The sequence below is a fragment of the Phyllobates terribilis genome, unplaced genomic scaffold (assembly GCF_046119375.1).
Source record: "Phyllobates terribilis strain yellow unplaced genomic scaffold, ASM4611937v1 Scaffold_3__8_contigs__length_932513732, whole genome shotgun sequence".
In the NCBI taxonomy this organism is placed as follows: Eukaryota; Metazoa; Chordata; class Amphibia; order Anura; family Dendrobatidae; genus Phyllobates; species Phyllobates terribilis.
This window is the reverse complement of record NW_027362763.1, coordinates 840,087,173-840,111,447: the sequence shown is the minus strand read 5'-3', so window position 1 is coordinate 840,111,447 and position 24,275 is coordinate 840,087,173. Positions and strand designations below refer to the sequence as shown.

The 24,275-nt window shown below is 44.7% G+C and overlaps 1 protein-coding gene across 1 annotated transcript; it reads right to left on the bottom strand.

Annotated features, from left to right (window-relative positions):
* Positions 1 to 2,017: 2,017 nt before the first annotated feature.
* LOC141257652 (heme-binding protein 2-like) lies at positions 2,018 to 18,999 on the bottom strand. Its single transcript, XM_073672472.1, has 4 exons — positions 18,786 to 18,999; positions 4,101 to 4,230; positions 2,750 to 2,921; positions 2,018 to 2,453 (listed from the first exon to the last, which is right to left on the bottom strand). The coding sequence occupies exons 1-4, from the start codon at positions 18,957 to 18,959 to the stop codon at positions 2,279 to 2,281; spliced, it is 651 nt and encodes a 216-aa protein (XP_073528573.1). The 5' UTR covers positions 18,960 to 18,999; the 3' UTR covers positions 2,018 to 2,278.
* Positions 19,000 to 24,275: the final 5,276 nt, after the last annotated feature.

The following is a 24,275-nucleotide window of genomic DNA, read 5'->3' as shown; positions in this document are numbered from 1 at the left end:
GTATGTTTTATTGTGAGTCCGTAAAAGTGGCGTAATACCTCTGAAAACATTGTCGACAGCAGTGACCTGGGAGTCAGAAATGCTTCCAGGGGTCTTCCCCATGCTGTTCTCATGCCATTTGAGCACTGTTCCCATCGATTTGGGCAATTTTGAGGCCCTCTGCAGACCGCCGGGAAGAGCCACCTGAAAAATGCTCAAGATTCCCATAGACTTACATTGGGCTCGTTGCTCGGGTCGAGCACCAGAGTTTTCCAATGAGCTCGACCCAAGCAACGAGCATCCGAGCATTTTTGTGCTCGCCCATCACTAACCACCACTAATCAAAAAAAGATTCTATTGTGTGAAAAGTTTTATGAAATTACAGTTAATTTTTTTTCAGTCCTTGGGGGGTCATATATGAGGGGGTTCTTATTCATATATGGCCTATTTTTAAGCACATCCTTCAGAGGTTTGATCTGATTGAGATCTGGGGAATTTGGAGGCCAAGAAATCATATTGAACTCTTCACAATGTTCCTTAACTAGTTCCTGAATATTTTTTGCAGCATGGCAAGATGCTTTATAGTGCTGAAAAAGATCAGTTAGGTATTAGGAAACACTGTAGTTCTGAAGGGGCAGTCACATACCAACCAACATTTATTTAGATTGCGTAAATTGAGACATTTATGATGACTTGTCCCTAAGAAAGCATCCAAAACAGTTGCTTATAGAGCACCATTTTGCTAAAATCGACCCCATTAGTTGTCTAATTTGTGGGATGGTCCCAGCAAACTCAGGATTGCAGGGAAGTATATAATTGTCCTTCCTTGGTAGATACCTTCAACTGCATACTGGGAAGACACAAAACATATCATTTTGATGTTCCGACCTAGTAGTCACTTGTTAAAGGTTATTCTTCAGTTGAATCAACCCCCCAAACTGCATATATGGGCATGCAGGCCTTTGAAAAGAAAGTAATTCCATCAACACTTTTATATCTTTTTTCTGGTGCTACATTCCTGGGTAATTAGTGTTTTAATTCCTATGCAAATGATGCATTAAGTGCTGTGAACACCATCAAGCACTTTAGGAGCCATTGCATTCCAAAGTTGTTTCCCCACCAAGCACCAGTCTCTTTGGATTTATTGATACCTCACTGTGTGACGTTGCTAGGCAAGGAAATCAGACAGAGAGCTTTCAAGATAAAGAGTCTGGTTTTAGGGGAGGAAGCAACCTTGGGAGGCAATGCCTCAGAAAGTGTTCAGAAATGCCTAGAGCAAGTAATGCCTTATTTGCATATTAGACAAAGTTCAACTCTGTTGAACTGTGTTAGTTACAATCAAGCCCAGCTTTGCATCAGAGCTGACAGCACTATGAGAGGACAGCTGCTGCGGCAAATGTGTTTGAAATTAGACAAAGCTCAGCTCTGCTGTACTGTGTTAGTTGTAATCACACACAGCTCTGCTGTGAGACCAGGAGAGCAGACTGTCACACTGGCGACACCCCCTTTTATTTAAAATAAGCACTGGAGGCAGATTTTCATGCCTACTAACAGTACATTTACATATTAAAAAAACACGGATTTCTTTGGAATGACACATGGGACAGCAGATATTAAAGTATAATTTTATTTAACTTTTTTTACCTGTATGCCCATATAGATGGATTAGGAGAATTGATCTTACTGACAGATTCTCTTTAAGGTCCCTGAAATCATTATGTTTTTTCTGTTACCAGCACCTGAACTTTAAAAACAAATGTTTCACTTTCTGCCTAAAAAAATCTCTCCCCTTAAAGCTAAAACATTGCTTAACAATGCAGAGTTTTGCCTCGATTTCCAAAACTAGTGGAATAGTGGCAAAAACACTGAGGAAAAAAAAACATACCATGGGCGCAAAGTGTGAAAGAAGTCTAACAGGTGCTATGTCAATGAGTGATGAATGTGATTCAATTTGTCAGTGGTTTAATGTTATGGGTGACTGGTGTACAAACAATATATAGTCAAGTCATGTATATAAGCCAAAATGAGGAACACACTCTACAAATAATATTTTAATGTTACAAAATCAGTTACAAAAAAGTTCATATATGAGAACATGTTACGTATACAAGGTAATATTATAGGTATTTTCATTTTGCAAGTTAGCATCTGAGCAGAGACAATGCACACCACCATTTACTGGCATGTTCTTGTTAGCAAACATTACTACACAAGGTATGAGAATTTGTTTAGTGTCAAGAAACAAAAAATCGGTAGAGGAATAAATACTGTAAATCTCCATTGTTAACATGAGTTGAGTTTACTTTGCCATGTACCACACTTCATTGTGGCGGTCAACAAATTCATAAGGAGGATTGTAGCCAACACGAACAAAGTATGAATCATCAAACTGCAGACCAAGGGTCCTCAACTCTTCCGCTAGAGCTTTTGCTTGTTTTTTATATGTAAATTGTAAGGCATATCCTCCAAAAGTCCTAAAATAAATTGAAATTTCATATAACTAACAGGTATAAGAGGAAATTCCCCCTCCCTCCCCCATCTCCTTCTATGAAGCATTGAGGGGAAACTAACAAATAATGGCTCTGGAGGACACAGTCTTTCTATATCATATGGTTGGCCATTCAAGAAAATTGTGGCATATAGTATTACATTTCACCAATTAACATTTTTCATGTAAAGTGCTTGCTATCATTCTAGAATTATTTTTTACTCACATATTTCCTTATAGAAAGGAAAAACTATGCAACCATCTAAACTGGTAGTGACTTACTTGACATAAATAGAAGCTGTAGGAACCGTGTCAAGGTAAACCTCAGGGTTTGTAGGTTCTGGAGGATTCTCCACTTCATGTGGCACAAATAAGGACATTGTGGAATTACCAGCCGGTGGTTGTTTTAATGGCATATATATCACCACGGGCAGGGTCATGTTGATCTTCCGCTCTAGCAAGGAAACAAAGATAGGTAAGTGAGAAATTTCACTTGATAATAGAATGTAGTTTGGAGCTGATACATCTAAGCTTGCGAGCATGTGAAAGAAGGTGCTCTGGTCAGATGATACAATAGTAGAACTTTTTGGGCTAAAAGCAAATTGATGTGTGTGGTGGAAAACTAACACAGCACATCACCGTGAAAACACCATCCCCACAGTCAAAAATGGTGGTGGCAACATCATGCTGTGGGGATGCTTTTCTTTAGCAGGGACAGGGAACTGGTCAGAGTTAATGGGAAGATGGATGGAGCTAAACACAGGGTAATCCGGGAGAAAAACTTGTTAGAGGCTGCAAAAGACTTGAGACTGGGGCGTAGGTTCACCTTCCAGCAGGACAACAACCCTAAACATACTGCCAGGGCTACAGTGGAATGGTTTAGATGAACGCATATTCACTTGTTTTAGTCGCCCAGTCAAAGTCCAGACCTTAATCCCATTGAGAATCTCTGGCAAGATATGAAAATTTCTGTTCACAGATGCCTCCATCCAATCTCACTGAGCTAGTTTGCAAAGAAGAATGGGCAAAAATTTCAGCATCAAGATGAGCAAAGCTGGTAGAGACAAACCCCAAAAGACTTGTGACAGTAATTGCAGCAAAAGGTGGCACTGGTCCTACAAAGTATTGACATAGTGGAGTTGAATACAAATGCACATAACAATTTTAGATTAATATTTTTAAAATATTTAGAAAAACATGTATCATTTCCTTTACACTTCACAAATACTTGTTACTTTGTGTTGATAGATCACATAAAATCCAAATATAAAACATTTAAGTTTGTGGGTGTAACCTGAAAAAATGTGGAAAAGTTCATGGGGTTTGAATACTTTTTCGAGACACTGTAAATACATGGACACTCCAGAACTTTTAGGAAATTTTTGGAAATTACAAGCTGTGCATTTCTTATTTTCACTAGCCGTAAAGTGAATCGCAGAAACTTTTAAGTTTGAGTTAAGACTGCTCTAACAATGTTATTACTGTTTTTTCAGTATGAAGTTGTGAAGGAACGATCACTGATAAATCCCATTTACTGGTTTTGTCCATCAGGGTTTACATAATTTTGTACTACATCGAGACAGCACCCCATGACACAAGTGTAAGCAGAGGCTTATATAAGACAGCAACATACCTTCAGCATTATTCCCCCTGATATATTTATATAGACGTTGAAAGCTTGCCACCATCTCTAAGCCAAACAAATCCTGTTTTAGTGAGGTTCTCACCCATCGAGTTTCTTCATATTGGCGAATTTCAAAGTTCTGAAAAAGTAGAAGCTCAATTAGAGAAGAATAATCTGTCAAAAATTCTAAGATTTTAAAAAAGGGTTGACCAAATGAGGGTAAAGTATTTCTTAAAACAAAGGTCCCAGTCTTAATGATAGGAGTGCAGGAATAAGATGTTCTGAATTCATTAAGAAGTGCATGCCACATCTTATCACTGTTGTGTGCCTCACCAGAAATTTTACACCAACTAAGGACTGGAGTAACATTTCTGGTGTAAGAAACACAGTAACTTTTGCCGAATTTGATGGGTGGATGTAAACACGCCACGTTCCAGCTCCTCCCCAGGCCCGACCGTTTTGTCATGTGTAAACATGCCAAAAGTAAAAAAAAAGTTGTGAGTTTTTGAATACCAATGCATGTCATAATTTTCAGATTTATATTTTTAAAATAATTAGAAAACTATCATTTCTTTGACACTTCACAAATACTTGCTACATTGTGTTGGTATATCACAAAATCCCAATAAAATACATTTAAGTTTGTGAGTGTAACTTGAAAAAAATGTGGAGAAGTTCAATGGGGTGTGAATACTTTTTCTAGGCACTGTATACTAAAGTTTCTACTAATATAAAGTAACTTAGACCAAATCGATTAAACTGCAGTCAACAGAGATAATATTGCAGACCTCTTTTAAATAGAATATTCTACAACCAGAGTTTATGCTTACATATTTTTAAGAGATTTAATGCATACCTGTGATTTCACCCAAAACATGATATTGCAGTCATTATCCTTCACAACAGATTAAACTGCTTTTGGAGCATTTACCAGTTTTACGAGACTGCCTTCATTCTCGTGCTCTGTAATTTGGTGTACACTCTTGTTGAGTAATCTCTTCCATTTCATAAGCATTTTGCCTGCACTAGAAATGGAAGAACTTCCTTTCTTTTCCTTCCTAGCATTCATAGATCATGCCATTGCTTATCCTAAACTGAAAGTCACCTTACATGTTAATCCCGTATAATGTTTGACAGACAGGAGAACAAGAACAAAATGACAAAGACCCTCCTCCATTTCCTGTAATTCGTCTCATGTCTGCTGCTAGAGGTGGATTGCACTTTCACAACAGACAGTGGGTAGTACTTTAAAGTGATTTTTTGGAGGGATTAAAACCTACGTTTGGGTAAATACTTTGCAATTTTGTTAGCCATTGTGTTTGACTTATGGTTGTAATTATTTTTACGGACTGTCAAGCAACATTCTGAAGTCTTCCTACTAATGTTATTAATGTAAGAGATTTTCATTGCTCTGAACTTCTAGTCTTTATGCCACCAGCTTTCCCAGGGTCTCGAATAGCATAACTGCTTAGAAATATGGTACAAATTTGGTGAAGCATTACTAAATAATAAGCAAGATTTATATTTTCAGAGTCACAACTGACGCATTAGTGACTGCTATACTGTAATCCTACTTTCTCAGGAACAAATATTTAGACTAGGGGCCACAGAATAGAATTTTAACTTGTAATTTTATGATTTCAGTCAGAAATGGCAACTATAAAGCTACATATTCACACATCTGTTTCCCTTTATATATCTGTGAAAAACAAACCATTTTTCTCCCATGTGTCATCCTTTTTGTTATTACCTGTTATTTTCTCATCCAGTTTTTTAAAAATGAAAAAGGTAAAGTGTCTGAACTTTTGTTTTTATATATACACTTAGTCTATTCTCACATGCTGTCCTTTAGTCGTTTTCCGGGTACGACTTTGCCAGTGGATTTGCCATCATTCTTGTAGCGGCTCCGGAATCTTTTACTCTATACTGTGAAGCATAGAGAGTCCAATGGGGGCTTTCATTCCATACTCTCAGGAGAATGAGCATTTCACTTCTGTTATACTCTTTAGGGTTTCCAAATCTTGACGCAGTTACAAAATAAGTGACATAACATGGAAATGTATACAGCTGTGCATTATGTTAATTTTTGGGGACCATTTTCTGCACTTTTACAGGCAGTTTCTTGGCAGAAACCACCTGAAAAAGACTTTGAGCCCAATATATCAAGACTAGTGATGAGCGAGCACTAAAATGCTCGGGTGCTCAAAGCTCGGGTCGAGCACATTGGAATACTCGGGTGCTCGACCCGAGCAACGAGCCCATTGTAAGTCTATGGGAAACTCAAGCATTTTTCTGGCGGTCGCCCCGGAGGTCTGCAGTAGGTCAAAAGTTGCCAAATCGATGGGAACAGTGCTCAATTAAACGTCAGGCAGGCAGAATATATAGGCAGACAGGAAGGCAGGGTATATAGGAGGGTGTGTGTCACCCCAGGCCTGGATGCCACAAATATTCTAGGCTGTGTCTGAGAGCAGGAGGGAGGTTCCCTGGTCAGGGACAATTAGCATACAGCACCTCCTGTCCCAGGCCAGTAGGGGGAGCTGGCTGCCCCTATAAAAGCTGGAGCTGAGGGCAGGGTTAAGGAGAACTGGACGACCTAGCTCAGGACTGAGACTAGTCCCAGAGAAGGAGGGACAGTTCAGCTGTAGCCGAGGAGTCCGTGAGGCAGAGGAGAAACTGCGAATTAGAGACAGAGGCGACGAGAGCCGGTCCTGGCTGAGAGAACTACACTACCGGACATTGGGGTCCGAGGCTGTCAGGGTTGCAAGCCCAGCAGCAGAGAACCAACCCGCGAGGGATTTCAGGTCCCTTGGCCTAAGAAGCCTGGAGGCTCCACCACACAGAGGGACCAGTACAGCACGGAGAAGCTAAGGTACCCAAGGCCTGAGTCGCAAGCCATACAGGCGAAGTACACGGCCAGCTCAGGGACGTGGGCTATTACACCACAAAAAGGGGGATAGTCAGCAAGGGCAGAGAGAGAACGGTAGGCCTTCACACTCACCCTGACCAGCGGGGCTCGCCCGAATGCTCTCAGACACCCAGGCCCATTCCTACCCGGTACTCCTGTTGGGTCAGTAGTAATACCTACAATAAAGACCCTGGACTGTTTGAAGCGGACTCTGAACTCTTATTACTGCGGCCTGCACTATCACCCCCAGCATTCACATACGCTGCCCTGAGGCTACACTCTTCCTGTGGGGAGTTATCCTATCCCTGTGCGGCACACCAACACCAGCCTCAGCGGTCTGCCTTGCAGCGGCAGTCATCCCTGAATGCAATCCACGGGTGGCGTAGTCGGACATTCATAACTCTACAAATAGACTGCCACAGCATTTGGTCTGACCACCCTGAGCCACGGGATTGGGTTGCCACTACTACCCCCAGCATCGCACAGAAGCCCGGTTCCGGTTAACTAGGGGGGAGGAAGATGTCGGACGTGGAGGGATCCTCTACCAGCAGGGTAGCCGCTGCAGCTGTGATGCCGTTTTCCATGCCCTATATCCCCGGAGCGGCCTGGCTGCCACAGTATGCTGGCGAGTCGCACACCTTGGGCGACTTTAAAGAAAGACTGTATAGCTTATTCAAAGTTTATCCCCTGACAGAAGAACAGAAAGTAAGAAACTAATAGGGCAGTTAACTGGTGTGGCCCAGCGGGAGGTAAAGTCTTGGACAGATGAGGAGAAAAGGACTGTAAAGGGGGTTCTGACCAGTCTACGGGACACCTTTGATACCCGTACCTCAGCAGAAATCAAAATGCGGTTCTATGGCTGTAAGCAGCGAGCCCAAGATAGTATCAGAGACTATGCCTTAAACCGGCAAGAGGCTCTGGGAGCAATCAAACAAGCTGACACTGGCAGCATGCAGGACACCGATAAACTGTTGACTGACCAGTTCATAGAAGGTCTGCTGTCCAGCGCCCACAGGACTCAGCAGCGCCTCATGGCCCTACAGAACCCCGATTTGACTTTTGCACAGTTCAAAGATAGGGCCATCCGGGTGCTCCGAGAACCCGCACCAGGTGGCGCTGTAGCTTCCCGGCGCCCTGCCATTACTTAACACCAGGGGGCGGCGCCCCACCCCGCAGACCTTGTGGGGGCTGATGCGCAGGCCCTAAATCCATCCCAGCCTGCAAACCTGCACCATCAGGTCCAAGAATTAACAAAGAGTGTTGCTGCATTGACCAGGACCGTACAGTCGTTGCAGATGGAACCGTCAGGACCAATCAAGCTGGCTTCCAGCCCGGAGGATGTCCCGTGGCGTCGACAGAGGAGGATCCCGTCGTTCAGAGGGAGGCCCGCCGACCGTTACACTGAGATGGCCAGCCGATTTGCTGCCGTTGCAGCCAGCCCAGACACATAGCCAAGTACTGTACTTTAAATGGGTCCGACCTGGGGCAGAGGGCCAACCCCCAGGCATAAGGTCACCAGGCCCGTCTAATTGGCACGATAAGTACGTGGGTGGATGCCCGGTCTTACCCGTAGTGCTGGACGGTATCCCCATGAGTGCACTGCTGGACACCGGGTCTCAAGTGACTACCATCCCCTACGTACTTTTCAAGCGGTACTGGAGTGACGCTGATATAACCCGTTATCCAGACGATGACTTATGCATCATCGCCAGCAATGGCCAACCCGTGCCGCAGGTGGGGTTCAGAGAGATGACCATCAAGATTGGTAAGGTTGAACTGCCGGCACAGGGAGTGATCACTATGGACATTGACCGTCGAGAAAGTCACCCTAAAATAACCTTGGGTACTAACGTGATTGAAAACTATCTTTCAGAAGTAATTGTAATTTTGCAGCAGGTGGCGATGAACGCGAGCTCCAGCCAACAGAGGGTCCTCCAGAAAGAGATAAGAGCCCTGATGAGACAGCAACAGGTAGAACTGTCTGGTGGTGAGATCGGTAGCCATGCCCCCCAAAAGTGAAATGATGATCTGGTGTCGGACTGCAATCGGGTTAAGAGGGAGAGACTACCAAGCCATGGTAGAACCCGTGTACTCAGACAGCAGGCCCACCATTTTGACAGCCCGGGGGGTGGTTGATGTCCGCCATGGAAGGGTGCCCGTCCGGATCTTAATCATTGGGGAAAGGGAAGTACACTTGCCCCGGTACGCTACACTAGCCAAATTGTTTGCCGTCGAACACAATGCTATCAGGGTCGTGGAACCCTTGCCTCCATCTCCCCCGGTGGAGGATAATGGCTCCCAGAAACACAAGGAGGACTGGTGCCAGAAACTCCATGTGGGTGCTGACTCTACTCCCCTGCACCAAAAACAAGGAGTCTACCGGGTGGTTCAGGAGTACGAGAGGATCTTTAGTAAGCACCCGCTAGACTTCGGCCGCGTAAAGGGAGTGGAACACCACATCCCACGGGGAGCCACCCACCAATAAAAGAGAGACACAGACCTGTACCCCTGCACATTATCAGAACGCAAAGGGCATGCTGAGAGAAATTAAAGAAGCTGGGGTCATTAGAGATAGCTGTAGCCCCTGGGCAGCTCCCTTAGTTTTGGTAAAAAAGAAAGACGGTACCATGAGAATGTGCGTGGACTATAGAAAGGTCAATCGTATCACCCATAAAGACGCGTACCCATTTCCTAGGATAGAGGAGTCTTTGGCCGCACTAAAATCAGCTAATTTCTTCTCTACTTTGGACCTTACTAGCGGGTACTGGCCGGTTCCTGTGGCAGAGGCTGACAAGGAGAAGACCGCCTTCACCACCATGATGGGATTGAGCGAATTCAACTGTATGCCATTCGGGCTCTGCAACGCACCTGGGACCTTCCAGAGGCTGATGGAATGCTGTCTAGGGCACCGAAACTTCGAAACGGTCCAACTTTACCTGGACGACGTGATTGTCTATTCGAAGACCTACGAGTACCATCTGAAACACCTGGCAGAGGTGTTCAAAGCCCTGGCAGGCTATGGCCTGAAGGTGAAACCCTCAAAGTGTCACCTGTTGAAACCGAAGGTGCAGTACCTAGGACACGTGTTGAGTGCAGAGGGAGTAGCCCCCGACCCCGACAAAGTTACAGCCATCAAGAGCTGCCCAAGCCCCTCTAACATCAAAGAAGTGAGGCAGTTCCTCGGGTTGATAGGCTACTACCGAAGGTTCATCCCCGGGTTCACAAAGATGGCAGCTCCAATGCAGGACCTCCTGATAGGCCAGTCTAAATCCAGAAGTCACAAGCCACCCTTCAAGTGGGACAAGCAGGAAGAGGAGTCCTTCCGCCAGTTGAAGATGGCCCTCACGGGGGATGAGATCCTGGCCTACCCCGATTATGGCCAGCCTTTTATCCTCCACACAGATGCCAGCAATGTGGGGCTGGGAGCCGTACTGTCACAGAATCAACAGGGCAGAGAAAGGGTGATCACATATGCCAGCCGGAATCTGAGGCCCACTGAAAGAAACCCGGAGAATTACAGCTCCTTCAAGCTAGAATTCTTGGCAGTGGTGTGGGCCATCACAGAACGGTTTAAGCATTACCTGGCCTCCGCAAAGTTCACTGTGTACACGGACAACAACCCGCTGACACACCTGGACAATGCAAGAATAGGTGCCCTAGAACAGCGGTGGATGGCCCGGCTATCAAATTATGACTTCACAATCAAGTACCGGGCGGGCAGAACCAACGCCAACGCAGACGCCCTATCGAGAATGCCCCACCTACCCGAAGGAGAAGAAGACTCGGAAGAGCTGGAGGAAGTAGAGCTCCCTGCGTTCCACCGGTATGGGGCCACTCAGTATTCTCACCGGGTAAGAGACAAAGACCTAACCACCGTCATGTTCAACCCCTTACACCACCACGGCTGGGCTGAAACACAAGATAGTGACCCTGCAATATGCCTGGTGAAAGATCTGTTAACCCAGGCAGAAGCTAGCCCTGGCCCGGATGCTCCAGAAGAAGCCAAGCAGTTATAGAAGGAGAAAAGCAGGCTATTCCTCAACGAAGGTAAGCTGTGCAGAAGGCTTGTTAACCACCGGACGCACAAGCTGACCTGGCAGGTAGTGGTCCCAAGACGAGATGCAGCAATGGTCCTGGAGGCCTACCATGACAGAGCGGGACACTTCGGGTGGAAGAAACTGGAGTTCCTACTGAGAGAGCGGTTCTACTGGGTCGGTATGAGAGGGGCCATAGAGAAGTGGAGCAAGGACTGCGGCCCATGTCACCTCAGAAGGAAGGACCAAACCAACCAGAAGACACCTTTGAGGCCCATCGTCACCAGGCAGCCTCTTGAGCTGGTAGCTCTGGACCATGTGAAGTTGGCTCCAAGCTGGTCCGGCTACATCTATGCCCTCATGATTGTGGACCATTACTCCCAGTTCCTGGTGGTGGTCCCGGTTAAAGACCTGACAGCCCAAACAGCGGCCAGAGCCTTCCAACAACACTTCTGCCGTCGGCACGGGTATCCGGAACAGGTCTTGACAGATCAAGGTCCAGCGTTTGAGGCGGAAGTCTTCCAGGAGTTCTGCAACCTCTACGGCTGTAGGAAGATTCGGACAACGCCTTACCACCCGCAAACCAACGGGCTGTGTGAGAAAATGAACAATATCGTCATTGATCTCCTCAAGACGTTGCCCCTGGAAGAACGCAGCCTGTGGCCGGAGAAGCTGCCAGACCTGATTGACTTGTACAACCATATCCCGGTGAATGCTACACATTGCACCCTGGCTTACCTGATGCGAGCAAGACTAGGTAAGCTGCCGATAGACCTGGAGATGGGAGTCCTGACACCCGAGGACACCTCCCCAGACGTGGACTGGGATACGGAACGGCGGCTACAGTACAAGAAGGTACAGGAGAGTGTGGAGAGGGGTCTGGCTCAAGCTAGAGAAAAGCAAGAGAGGCTCTTCAACCAACACGCCCCAGCTGGTCCCCTGGAACCTGGAGAGCAGGTCCTGAAGCGGAAGAGAAGGCTTCACAAGCTGGATGACCAGTGGGAGAGAGACCCGTACACAGTACTGCAGTCCGACCACAACAATCAGAAGGTATGTGTAATTACCAAGGATGGAGGAGAAACCACTAGCACTGTCTCCAGAGACCACCTAAAATGGTGCCCCGAGCAAATACAAAGTGCAGGAGAAGATCAAGATGACCTTGAGCCCGCAGTGGACAAGGAAGAAATGGTCAGCACCGTTCTCGGAGAGTTCCCCCGGTCCTGGACTCGGATAAACGACGCGATAGTGGTACCCATCCTACACTTCCTTCAACCTACCCAGCAGGAACCTACAGGAGAGCAGGAAGAACAAGAAGAACAAGCAGCCCCAGAGGCAGAAGAACCCATGCCAGCAGCCCAGGAGAGTCTACCCTCTGCTGACAGTGAGCCTGCCATGCCTGCGGTAAACCAAAGGACCCGCAGACAGCTGCCTGCTCTGCCTGTAAACCCAGCTAGTAGCTGTACCCTAAATGTTAGTGGGGAAAGCCAGGTTAGACCACCACCAGACAGTGGGTTACGCAGGTCAACCCGGAGCACTAGGGGTCAAGTACCAGCTCGCTGGAACATCTAAATGCACAATGTATATATTTAATGTTTTATGTTTGTACCCTGGTTATTAATAATGTTTTTCCAGTTTTCCTAGATACAATGGACTAACAGGTTATGAACTTTGAGTAACCGGGACTTCCTTGTAAATATGTTCGGAGCCTAACCAAAGGAATGAATAAAGACTGTAAAGGACTCGGGGCAAGGACAGACCCCCACCTGGTTAAGGCTCCCGATGTGTTGGTGAAATGGGCACCCGGTCACGGATCATACTGTGACCCTCTCCTTTTGTTGGTGATATGGACACCCGGTCACAGACCACACTGTGACCTAAAGAACTCAATATGTGATGTAGTTTGTTATTTCCTTCCCTGCTGTGTTTATGGTCATGCATTTATACCCTGTATTTGTGTTTCTTGTTAGTCCCGGAGTACTAAATTTTACTAGGGGGGAATGTGTCACCCCAGGCCTGGATGCCACAAATATTCTAGGCTGTGTCTGAGAGCAGGAGTGAGGTTCCCTGGTCAGGGACAATTAGCATACAGCACCTCCTGTCCCAGGCCAGTAGGGGGAGCTGGCTGCCCCTATAAAAGCTGGAGCTGAGGGCAGGGTTAGGGAGAACTGGACGACCTAGCTCAGGACTGAGACTAGTCCCAGAGAAGGAGGGACAGTTCAGCTGTAGCCGAGGAGTCCATGAGGCAGAGGAGAAACTGCGAGCCAGGGACAGAGGCGACGAGAGCCGATCCTGGCTGAGAGAACTACACTACCGGACATTGGGGTCCGAGGCTGTCAGGGTTGCAAGCCCAGCAGCAGAGAACCAACCAGGGATTTCAGGTCCCTTGGCCTAAGAAGCCTGGAGGCTCCGCCACACAGAGGGACCAGTACAGCACGGAGAAGCTAAGGTACCCAAGGCCCGAGTCGCAAGCCATACAGGCGAAGTACACGGCCAGCTCAAGGACGTGGGCTATTACACCACGAAAAGGGGGATAGTCAGCAAGGGCAGAGAGAGAACGGTAGGCCTTCACACTGACCCTGACCAGTGGGGCTCGCCCGAATGCTCTCAGACACCCAGGCCCATTCCTACCCGGTACTCCTGTTGGGTCAGTAGTAATACCTACAATAAAGACCCTGGACTGTTTGAAGCGGACTCTGAACTCTTATTACTGCGGCCTGCACTATCACCCCCAGCATTCACATACGCTGCCCTGAGGCTACACTCTTTCCGTGGGGAGTTATCCTATCCCTGTGCTGCACACCAACACCAGCCTCAGCGGTCTGCCTTGCAGCGGCGGTCATCCCTGACCGCAATCCACGGGTGGCGTAGTCGGACATTCATAACTCTACTAATAGACTGCCACGGCATTTGGTCTGACCACCCTGAGCCACGGGATCGGGTTGCCACTACTACCCCCAGTATCGCACAGAAGCCCAGTTCCGGGTGCCCCACGGCCCAGGGGGCGAGTCAGCTTCATGAAAAAGATAGCAGGGCACTTGGAACACACTAGTGCCCTCCGATTTTCATGCACCCGTCTCTTTAAAAAAGCCAGCAATTCATCAGCTGCATACACTGGTGCTCGACAATTTAGAACAGAAAGAATAGAGCATCACACATAGATTAGATAGAAACATGTCAGTCACATATATAATAAGTACAGTGACAGTGTTGGTTACTGTACTTGTTATTTAGTGTTAAAATAAAGGATTTATTAAAAAAAAATAATAGTGTTTTTGTCTCTTTAAAAAAGCCGGCCGGCAATTCCTCAGCGGCATACATCGGTACCCGAGAATTTAGAACAGAAAGAATAGAGCATCACACATAGATTAGATAGAAACATGTCAGTCACATATGTAATAAGTACAGTGACAGTGTTGGTTACTGTACTTGTCATTTAGTGTTAAAATAAAGGATTTATTAAAAAAAAAAATTGGCGTGGGGTTCCCCGTAATTTTAGTCTCTAGCGGAGGTTAAGCAGACGGCTGGGGCAGATGTTTGAAACCTGGGAAGGGGGTAATGCCCACGGAGCTTCCCAGGCTACTAATATCAGCCCCCAGCTGAATACCTAGCCTTTACTAGCTATTAAAATGGGGGACCCCAAAAAAAATGACGTGGGGTCCCCCCTATTTTAATAGCTAACAAAGGCTAGGCAGATAGCTGGTGGCTGATATTAATAGCCCATGAAGGGTGCCATGAATATTGGCCCCCTCCCAGGCTAGAAACACCAGCCATCAGCCGCCCCAGAAATGGCGCATCCATAGGATGCGCCAATTCTGGCACTTAGCCTCGCTCTTCCCACTGCCCTGTAGTGGTGGCAGTTTGGTAATAGGGTTGGGGTTGATGTCAGCTTATAATGCCAGCTGACATCAAGCTCAGGTTTGTAATGGAGAGGCGTCTATAAGACACCCCCATTACTAACCCCATAGTGAAAGTTGAAAAAAACACAAACACCCAGAATAAAGTCCTTTAATTGAAATAAAGACATAATTCTTTTATGTTCTACATTCAACTCTACTTACCGTCACGCCCATTCCAGCTGAAGCCAACGATCTCCTGCAATAAAAGTAAAATAATAAACCAACCTCATCCTTACCTTTCCATAGTTCCCAGGACGGCTTCAGCTCTGCTACATTGACATGACAGGCTGGATCGCAGCAGAACGCTGCCATCCAGCTTGCCATGCCGCAGACACTGAGAAGCTCCTCAGTGAAGCTCCTCAGTGTCTGGCTGTGATGGCATCCAGATGAGCCGAGTTCATGTCCAATGAACTCAGCTCACCTCACGCACGTCACTGACAGCGTGGGAAAATTCTCCTGCGCATGCGGTGCCGGCAAATAAAAAAATTATATCCCACTTATTTACCTCATCCTAGCTATTTGGTGCTCCTTCCAAACCACCATTTCTTTTTCTTTTTGCCTACTTCCCTCTTTGAGGGTTGCAGTGGAGCGGCCTATTGCTTGGAGATTTTCTAGGACCTTGCCTTTACCCCTTGTCTCTCCAGGACCTTGCTGATGCTTGGTCACATGACCGCTGGAATCCAACCCTCCAGTGGTGTGTGAGCTGCCAGCGGCATGCGATCGCTCCAGGACCTGTGCTGTCGCTGGGACATGTGACTGCCGGTCTACAGCCCTCCTGCGGCATGATGAAGGTGGTGAAGGCGTTTTTTTCTGCCGAAACGCGTTGTGATTAATAAATAAAAAATTTTAATCCCACTTATTTGCCTCATCCTATATATTTGGCGCTCCTTCCAAACCGCCTTTTCTTTTTCTTTTTCCTTGTTTCAATACATCAAGACTGGCATTGTTCACGTCGGTCTTGAAGAGATGTGCTGGAGTAAAATGCTCCTGATTCATAAAGAGGCATATGCCTGCTCAGGATTCGGGAGCGCCGGATGAATGGCGTACACCTCTGCGTGTGCATCGCCACAAATCCTACTCCAGTCCCTGCTGAAGTAAGATTTGTGGCAAAGCAAACGCCACCGCTCATCATGAATATGACAAGTGGTGGTCGGCACGCCCCTGTCCCATCTTAGCTCTGCCCAGTTTATCGGAGCTGGGCAAAAATGTCCTGAGAACACCAAAGGTCACTTAATTTTAGCGCAGCCACCAGCTGTGCCAAAATTATGTGACTTTTTGACTTTTCAAAGCTTTTTATACCAGAATACTATCGTAAAAACTTTGATGAATCGGGCACCATATTTGCACATAATCTTAGCAGTAGATGACTGAAAAACTGCAGGAAAATGGAAGTCTTCCATTTTTCATCTGTTTTTGACAGATCCCCATAGACTTGAATGGCTAAGTCTGATTCATAAAAATTGATGAGATTAGGACATATTCTAAGTTTCACAGAACAGACACACAGATTTGTTTAAAAACCAGATGTGAAATTAATTAAAATAAACTGTTTGGGTTACTGCGCTGTTTACTATTAAAATATTAGACGTAATGGTAGGCACTGAGGGGGGAATACACCCTAAGGCTAAGTGCACACGATGCGTATTTGAAGCGGAAATTTCCGCTTCATTTCCGCATGTCCTTTTTCCTGGAAAACGCATGCGGAATTTGGCATGCGTTTTTCGCGCGTAATTCGCGCGTTTTGCACATGCGGAATTGCCTTGCGTTTTCTACTGCATTGTAGATGGCAATTCCGCATGCGTAAACGCACAAAGAATTGACATGCTGCGGAATTTTCCGCACAACAAAACGCTGCGGAAAATTCCGCATCGTGGGCATTACAATTGCGGAATGCCATAGGGGACCATGGCAGAAGGCTAACATGCGTAATTCATGCGTTTACGCTGCGGAATTTTCCGCACAAAATACGCATGAAATACGCATCGTGTGCACATAGCCTAAGAGTAGTTTTGAAGCCAGTTTTGCTTGTTACTTTGTTCCTGTTATTTGCGCTTCATTTATTAAAATGTTGCACAAATTTGGCCTTTTTACACTATGCCCATACTGGAGTGAGTTCCCATTTTTTAAATCTTGCATTTTTGCAGAAATAACCACTCCCAAAGTGGCGTATAAATAGTAAAAAATCATTAATATATACAGTACAGACCAAAAGTTTGGACGCACCTTCTCATTTAAAGATTTTTCTGTATTTTCATGACTTTGAAAATTGTACATTCACACTGAAGGCATCAAAACTATGAATTAATACATGTGGAATTATATACTTAACAAAAAAGTGTGAAACAACTGAAAATATGTCTTATATTCTAGGTTCTTCAAAGTAGCCACCTTTTGCTTTGATGACTGCTTTGCACATTCTTGGCATTCTCTTGCCTGCCTTATTAAACTCCTGTGAATGCCGGCCCGTGGCTGGCTTTCATAGGGAATCTTGACTTCTGTTATACATAGCAGTGCTGAAGCACTACTATGTCTAGCAGAAACGATCGGACAATTGTAGCTTCAAGTCTCCTAAGAGAACTACTGAAGTCAGTAAAAAGTGAGAAAAAAAGTTTAAAAATGTGAAAAAAACCACAAAAGTTCAAATCACCCCCCTTTGCCCCATTTAAAATAAATTTTTAAAAAATACAAGTTTGGTATTGCTGCTTTCAGAAATGTCCGATCTATCAAAATATAAAACAAATTAATCAGATTAGTAAACAGCATAGTGAGAAAAAAAAATCGAAACATAAGAATTACGTTTTTTTGGCCACCACAACATTGCAATAAAATGCAATAAGAGGTGATAAAACATCATATCTACCTCCAAAATGTTATCAATAAAAAAAAATAAGCCATCACACAGCCCCATTTCCTGAAAAATTAAAATGCTACGGGTCTCGGAAAATGGCAACATAAGAAAAATGTTTTTCTTTAAAACTTCTGAATTTTTTTTCACCATTTAAATGAAAATAAAACTATACATGTTTGGTATCTGTGTACTCATACTGACTTGGAGAATCATATTGCCAAGTCAATATTAGCATATAGTGAACATGGTAAATCAACCCAAAAAACAATTGTGGAATTGCACTTATTTTGCACTTTCAACACACTTGGATTTTTTTCCCGCTTTCCATTGCATCAAATGATAAAATGAATGGTGTCATTCAAACGAACAACTCGTCCTACAAAAAAACAAGCCTGCATGTAGCTATGGGGATTGAGAAATAAAAAAAAGTTATGGCTCTTGGAATTAGAGGAGGCAAAAATGAAAGCGCAAACATGTAAATTCGCAAGGTAATGAAGGTGTTAATGCTATAGTATTCAATATATCAATCCCATAATATGGAATCTAAAGCAGTCTAGATGAATTTGCGTGAAGAAATCTGAGGAGTATCGCTGGTCAAGCCAGCTTCATCAGGGGAGGAAAAAGTTTTCCCTCCCCGGATGAAGCTGGCTTAACCAGGGATAAATCCAATACAGCGATTTCTGTGTATGTGGTTTTTTAAAATTATTTTTGTATATTTTGTGCACGCTGGAATGTTAGTGTAGTGGATCTTTTCTTTTGTATTGTAATTGGTTTTATCAAGTATTGCTCTTTTAGTTTCTCAATAAAATATATTTCATATTATAAACAGGTTTGTACATCAATATAGTATTGCATTCTTCCTCCCTTTTGGTTAACAGTAAAAAAAAAAAATCACACATGGCATGGAACAAAATGTCTTTTTTTAATGGTGCAAAAACCTTAATCAATTCCAGCACGGAGTATAATTAACATTCTGCATTAGTTCATCCACAACCCCTTCCCCATACTTACATCGTATTTCTTCACCAGCTGGTACTTTGGACAGTCACTGGTGCGACAAAATGAAGGCAGCTGGTTCTGACTGGAGACATTAAATTCTTGTTCTTCAGCCACTGCAATCCCAAAAAGAGAGAGCAGCCCCAGAAGCAGTGCACTCCTCACCTCCATGTCTGTGTATGGGTGCATGGAGCAGCACAGCTGCTATTATAAGCTGTGGATATGGGTGGGTGGAGCAGAGAACTTGTATAACTGTCCCAAACAAAGAGTTATGTAAGACATGGAGTCATCACTCACTGCCCTCAAGTGGAGACAACACTGAGGATGTGTGCAGGGTTTTATAACTCACTGCTTGTATTTACTGGGGCTGAGCTGTTATCTAACATATTATTTTGCATTCTCCAACCAATATTACTTAACACTGGGGAATAATAAAAGAAAGGGTAAAATAATATAACCATCACAATCAATAAAATTATATTTGATCCATATTGTTATACTGCTGTGATTTTCACAAAATAAGTAAAAAAATAGAGTAAATGTTCCCACTGTTAGTCTATGTGCACACCGTATTCATGCACATTACTGACCATATACAGTGGTGTGAAAAAGTGTTTGCTCCCTTCCTGATTTCTTACTCTCTTGCATGTTTGTCACACTTAAATGTTTCAAATCACAAAACAAATTTAAATATTAGACAAAGATAACACAAGTAAATGCAAAATTCAGTTTTTAAATGAAGGTCTTTATTATTAAGGCAAAAAGAAATCCAAACCTACAGGGCCCTGTGTGAAAAATTGATTGCCCCCCACCTTAAAATATAAATTAACTGTGGTTTATCACTTCTTTGTAAAGCTGAGTTAAATTCCTCTAGCCACACACAGGCCTGATTAGTGCCACATCTGTTCTCAATCAAGAAATATCTTAAATAGGACCTGCCTGACAAAGTGAAGTAGACCAAAAGATCCTCAAAAGCTAGACATTGTGATGCAATCCAAAGAAATTTAGGAACAAAAGAGAAACAAAGTAATTGAGATCTATCAGTCTGGAAATGTTATAAAACCATTTCTAAAGCTTTGGAATGCCAACAAACCACAGTGAGAGCCATTATCCACAAATGGCGAAAACATGGAACAGTGGTGAACCTTCCCAGAAGTGGCCGACTGACCAAATTCACTCCAAGAGGGCAGCGATGACTCATCCAAGAGGTCACAAAAGACCCCACAACAACATCCAAAGAACTGCAGACGTCACATGCCTCAGGTAGGGTCAGTGTTCATGACTCCACCATAAGAAAGAGACTGGGCAAAAATAGCATGCATGGCAGAATTCTAACACAAAAATCACTGCTGAGCAAAAAGAACATAAAGGCTCATCTCAGTTTCACCAGAAAACATCTTAATGATCGCCAAGACTTTTCTGAGAATACTCTGTGGACTGCCGAGACAAAAGTTGAACTGTTTGGAAGGTGTATGTCACATTACATCTGGCGTAGAAGTAACACATCATTTCAGAACAGGAACATCATACCAACAGTAAAATATGGTGGTGGTAGTGTGATGGTCTGGGGTTGTTTTGTTGCTTCAGTACCTCGAAGACTTGCTGTAGTAAATTAAACCATGATGTCATGCACAGTGTGGGAAAGACTAAGTGAAACATGAAGTGATGAGAGGAAGGAAGCCCAGACACTAGAGAAAGGGGGAGTGGAGACCCCTAGGCTGATCTAATAAAACCCTGCCTACCATACCAACTCTATATTGGTTCCACACCAATCTGCGAACAGGAAACCTAAGCCCTGTATATCCCTAAAGCTAGGACCTGGATAGGAAGGGGGGGGGGTGAGCACTGGTCAGTACCCACTATAAATTAAAGACAACAAGGTAGACAAACTTAGCTGGAGCAGACACCAGAGAGACAACACGAAACGTCCTCCTAGGGCACCACATAGGAAGCTAGTCGACTGCTATAGCGCCAAGCCTTCACAAGCTAAAATGCGAATATCACTGGCGACTCCCTGAAGCAGACTGAGACTTTATAAACACCCAGACCAGGGTGTGTCAATCAGAGCAGGAGGGAGGTTGCCGCTGGGTCCAAAAGTAAGAAGGATTAAGAAGGCTCTGCAATGCCAAACGCAGTGACCTTCTGCAGCCAGCTGCAGAGCAACTGCTTGTTACATCTGACACACCCGTGTCACATGAATTCTGCTGTCTACCAAAAAATCCTGTAGGAGAATGTCTGGTCATTGACAGTATCCCCCCTTCTATGAGAGACCTCTGAACACTGAGGACCAGGTTTCTCAGGATAAGAGGTGTGAAATGAACGAACTAGCTTGGGGGCATTCACCTCTGATGCTGAAACCCACTTCCTTTCCTTTGGCCTATAACCCTTCCAGCGCACCAAGTATTGTAGGGAATGATGATGGAGATGAGAATCTACAATCCTCGAAATCTGAAACTCTAGATTACCATCAACCATTATTGGGGGCGGTGGTAGGGGTGAGGACTCAAAAGGTTCCACATATTTCTTGAGGAGAGACCTCTGAAAGATATTGTGGATCTTAGGGGCCTGAGGTAGCTCAAAACAAAACGCTGCTGGGTTTATGAAAATGGTTATTTTAGAGAGACCAATAAATCTAGGTCCCAGCTTTCAAGAAGGAACCTTCAACTTGATATTCCTGGTAGACAACCACACAAAGTCATTCACATTCAGGTCCGGATTTGGCAAGCGTTTTCTGTCAGCCATACATTTGTACCTATCTCCCATGATCTTCAAATTACTTAGAACTCCCTGCCCCTCCCCCACTAAAAGCACCAAACTGTGGATGGTAACCGTATGCACCAAAGAACGGTAACCTGCCAATAGATTCTTGATAATAATTATTAATAACAAATTCTGCCAGCGGAAGGTAGGATGCCCAATCCTCCTGATTTTCCAAGACAAAACACCTGAAGTAAGTCTCCAAATTCTACAAAAATACAGAATGCTTTCCAGAACTTGGAAACAATCTGACACCACATCGTAGGGAACCCTATGAAGCTTCACGATCTCATTTATAAACACATGAGCTAGGTCTTGGCATTCGGAAGTGCTGGTAATGCGACGAAGTGAACCATTTTACTGAACCTATCTACAACCACCAAAACCACAGTTTTGCCTGCAGATACCGGTAGGTCAGTAATAAAATCCATGGACAAGTGTGTTCATAGCCTGCTAGGAATAGGGTATTCTATACGTGCAAATATTGCAAGCAGATACGTGTTCAACCACATCCCGATGCAATCCTGGCCACCAAAAACGACGAGAAAGGAGGTCCACAGTTGCCTTACCACCTGGATGACCAGTAAGTACAGAATTGTGATGTTCCCTGATTACTTTGTGGCGCAGATTAGATGGTACAAATAACTTTCCTGAAGGTCAGGAGGCAGGGGCGTCCCCCTGGGCCTCCAACACCTCACCCTCCAGTTCATGGTACAGTGCCGAAATGACTACCCCTTCTGTAAAATCGGGGCAGGATTCTGATGGTCATCGCTACCAGGGAAGCTCCAGGACAAAAGCATCAGCATTGATATTTTTGACCCCTGGATGGAAAGTGACAACAGAATTGAACCTAGTAAAAAACAGGGACCAATCTAGCTTGAGACGTTTAACCGATTGAAGATATGACAGGGTCTTATGGTCAGTGATAACAGTAATAGGATGGACAGCCCCATCCAACCAATGTCACCATTCTTCAAACGCCAACTGAATCGACAAAAACTCCTTATTAACCACGTCATAATTTCTCTCAGCCGAAGATAATTTCTTAGAAAAGAAAGCGCATGGATGTTATTTACCAGAGGAAGGACCCTGAGACAACACAGCCCCAACCTCCTTGTCCGATGCATCAACTTCCACAATAAGTTTGACAGGTTGACTGAGTATAGGTGCCATGGCAAAACAGATCTTTAGGGAGTAAAAAGTCAGCAGGGCGACATCCGACCATTTGGAAAAATCAGACCCTTTCCTAGTCATGTCAGTAAGGGGATTCACAATTAATGAATAATTTTGGATGAATTTCCGATAAAAATTAGTAAAGCCCAGAAAACGTTGTAGAGCCTTCAGGTTTTCGGGACAGTCCCAATCAAGGACAGCACAGATCTTCTACGGATCCATCTGAAAACCCGAAGATGACAACAGGTACCCCAAAAGCTGCATATCCTGGACGGCGAAAACACACTTTTCTAGTTTGGCATATAGTTTGTTATCCCTTAATATCTAAAGCACCTGTCTAACATACCCCCGATGTGTCTCAAAATCAGGTGAGTAAACCAAAATATCATCTAGATAGACCACCACAAACCTGCCCACCAAATGATGGAAAATATCATTAATGAAATGCTGGAACACTGCAGGTGCATTTGTCAGACCAAAAGGCATAACCAGACTCTCGAAATGCCCCTCAGCGGTATTGAACGCTGTTTTCCATTCATCACCCTCTCTGATTCTAATCAGATTGTAGGCTCCCCTTAAATCCAACTTGGAGAATACCTTAGCTCCCACAACCTGGCTGAACAAATCTGGAAACAGAGGAAGAGGGTATGGATCCCGGATGGTAATTTGGTTTAATTCCGGGAAATCTAAAAAGGGACGTAGACCACCATCTTTTTTCTTCACGAAGAAGAACCCTGCCGCCACGGGCGAAGATGAGAGTCTGATATGTACCTTCTCCAGACTTTCCGCAATTAAATCTTTCATGGCTTGTCTCACAGGGCCAGAAATATTATACAGTCTGGACTTTGGTAGTTTAGCTCCGGGGGTCAGGTTAACAGGATAGTCATATGCATTATGAGAAGGCAAATCTTGACACTCCCTCTCAGAAAAAGCATCCTCAAAACCCGACAAAAATGCAGGTAAGGTCTCTGTAGAGACTGTAGAAAGGGAAATGTTTAAACAGTTGTCATGGTAGTAATCTCCCCACTCAATGATCTCCCTGGATTGCCAATCCACCAACGGATTATGTTTCACCAACCAGGGTTGACCCAAAACAATTGGGGTGGGAAGACTGTCGAGGACATAGCAAGGAATTATCTCACAATGGACCGACTCCACTCACACCATGTACAATCTGAGTCAGAGCTCTCTATGCAAGTGGCGCTGAGTCGATGGCGAAGACGGGAATGGGCTTAGCTAAAGTACAGCAAGCAAGACCATGAGTTCTCACAAACTCAGCATCAACCATGCTGAGTCCAGCTCCACTGTCAACAAACACAGAAATTTTCTTGGTTTTGCTCTCTAACACCATCTACGCTGTCAGGACAAACCAGGAACTGCAGGTTAACAATAAATGCACTCATTGCTTATCCAACTCTAGACTACCAAGGGTTAATTGAGTTTCCTTTTGCTTAGGAATCGAAGGACAGGCCCCAATAAAATGTGCCTTTTTTCCACACAAAAACCACATACCCTTCTTTTTGTGGATGTCTGGGGAAATGTACAATGCAGAGGCACCCCCTAACTGCATGGGTT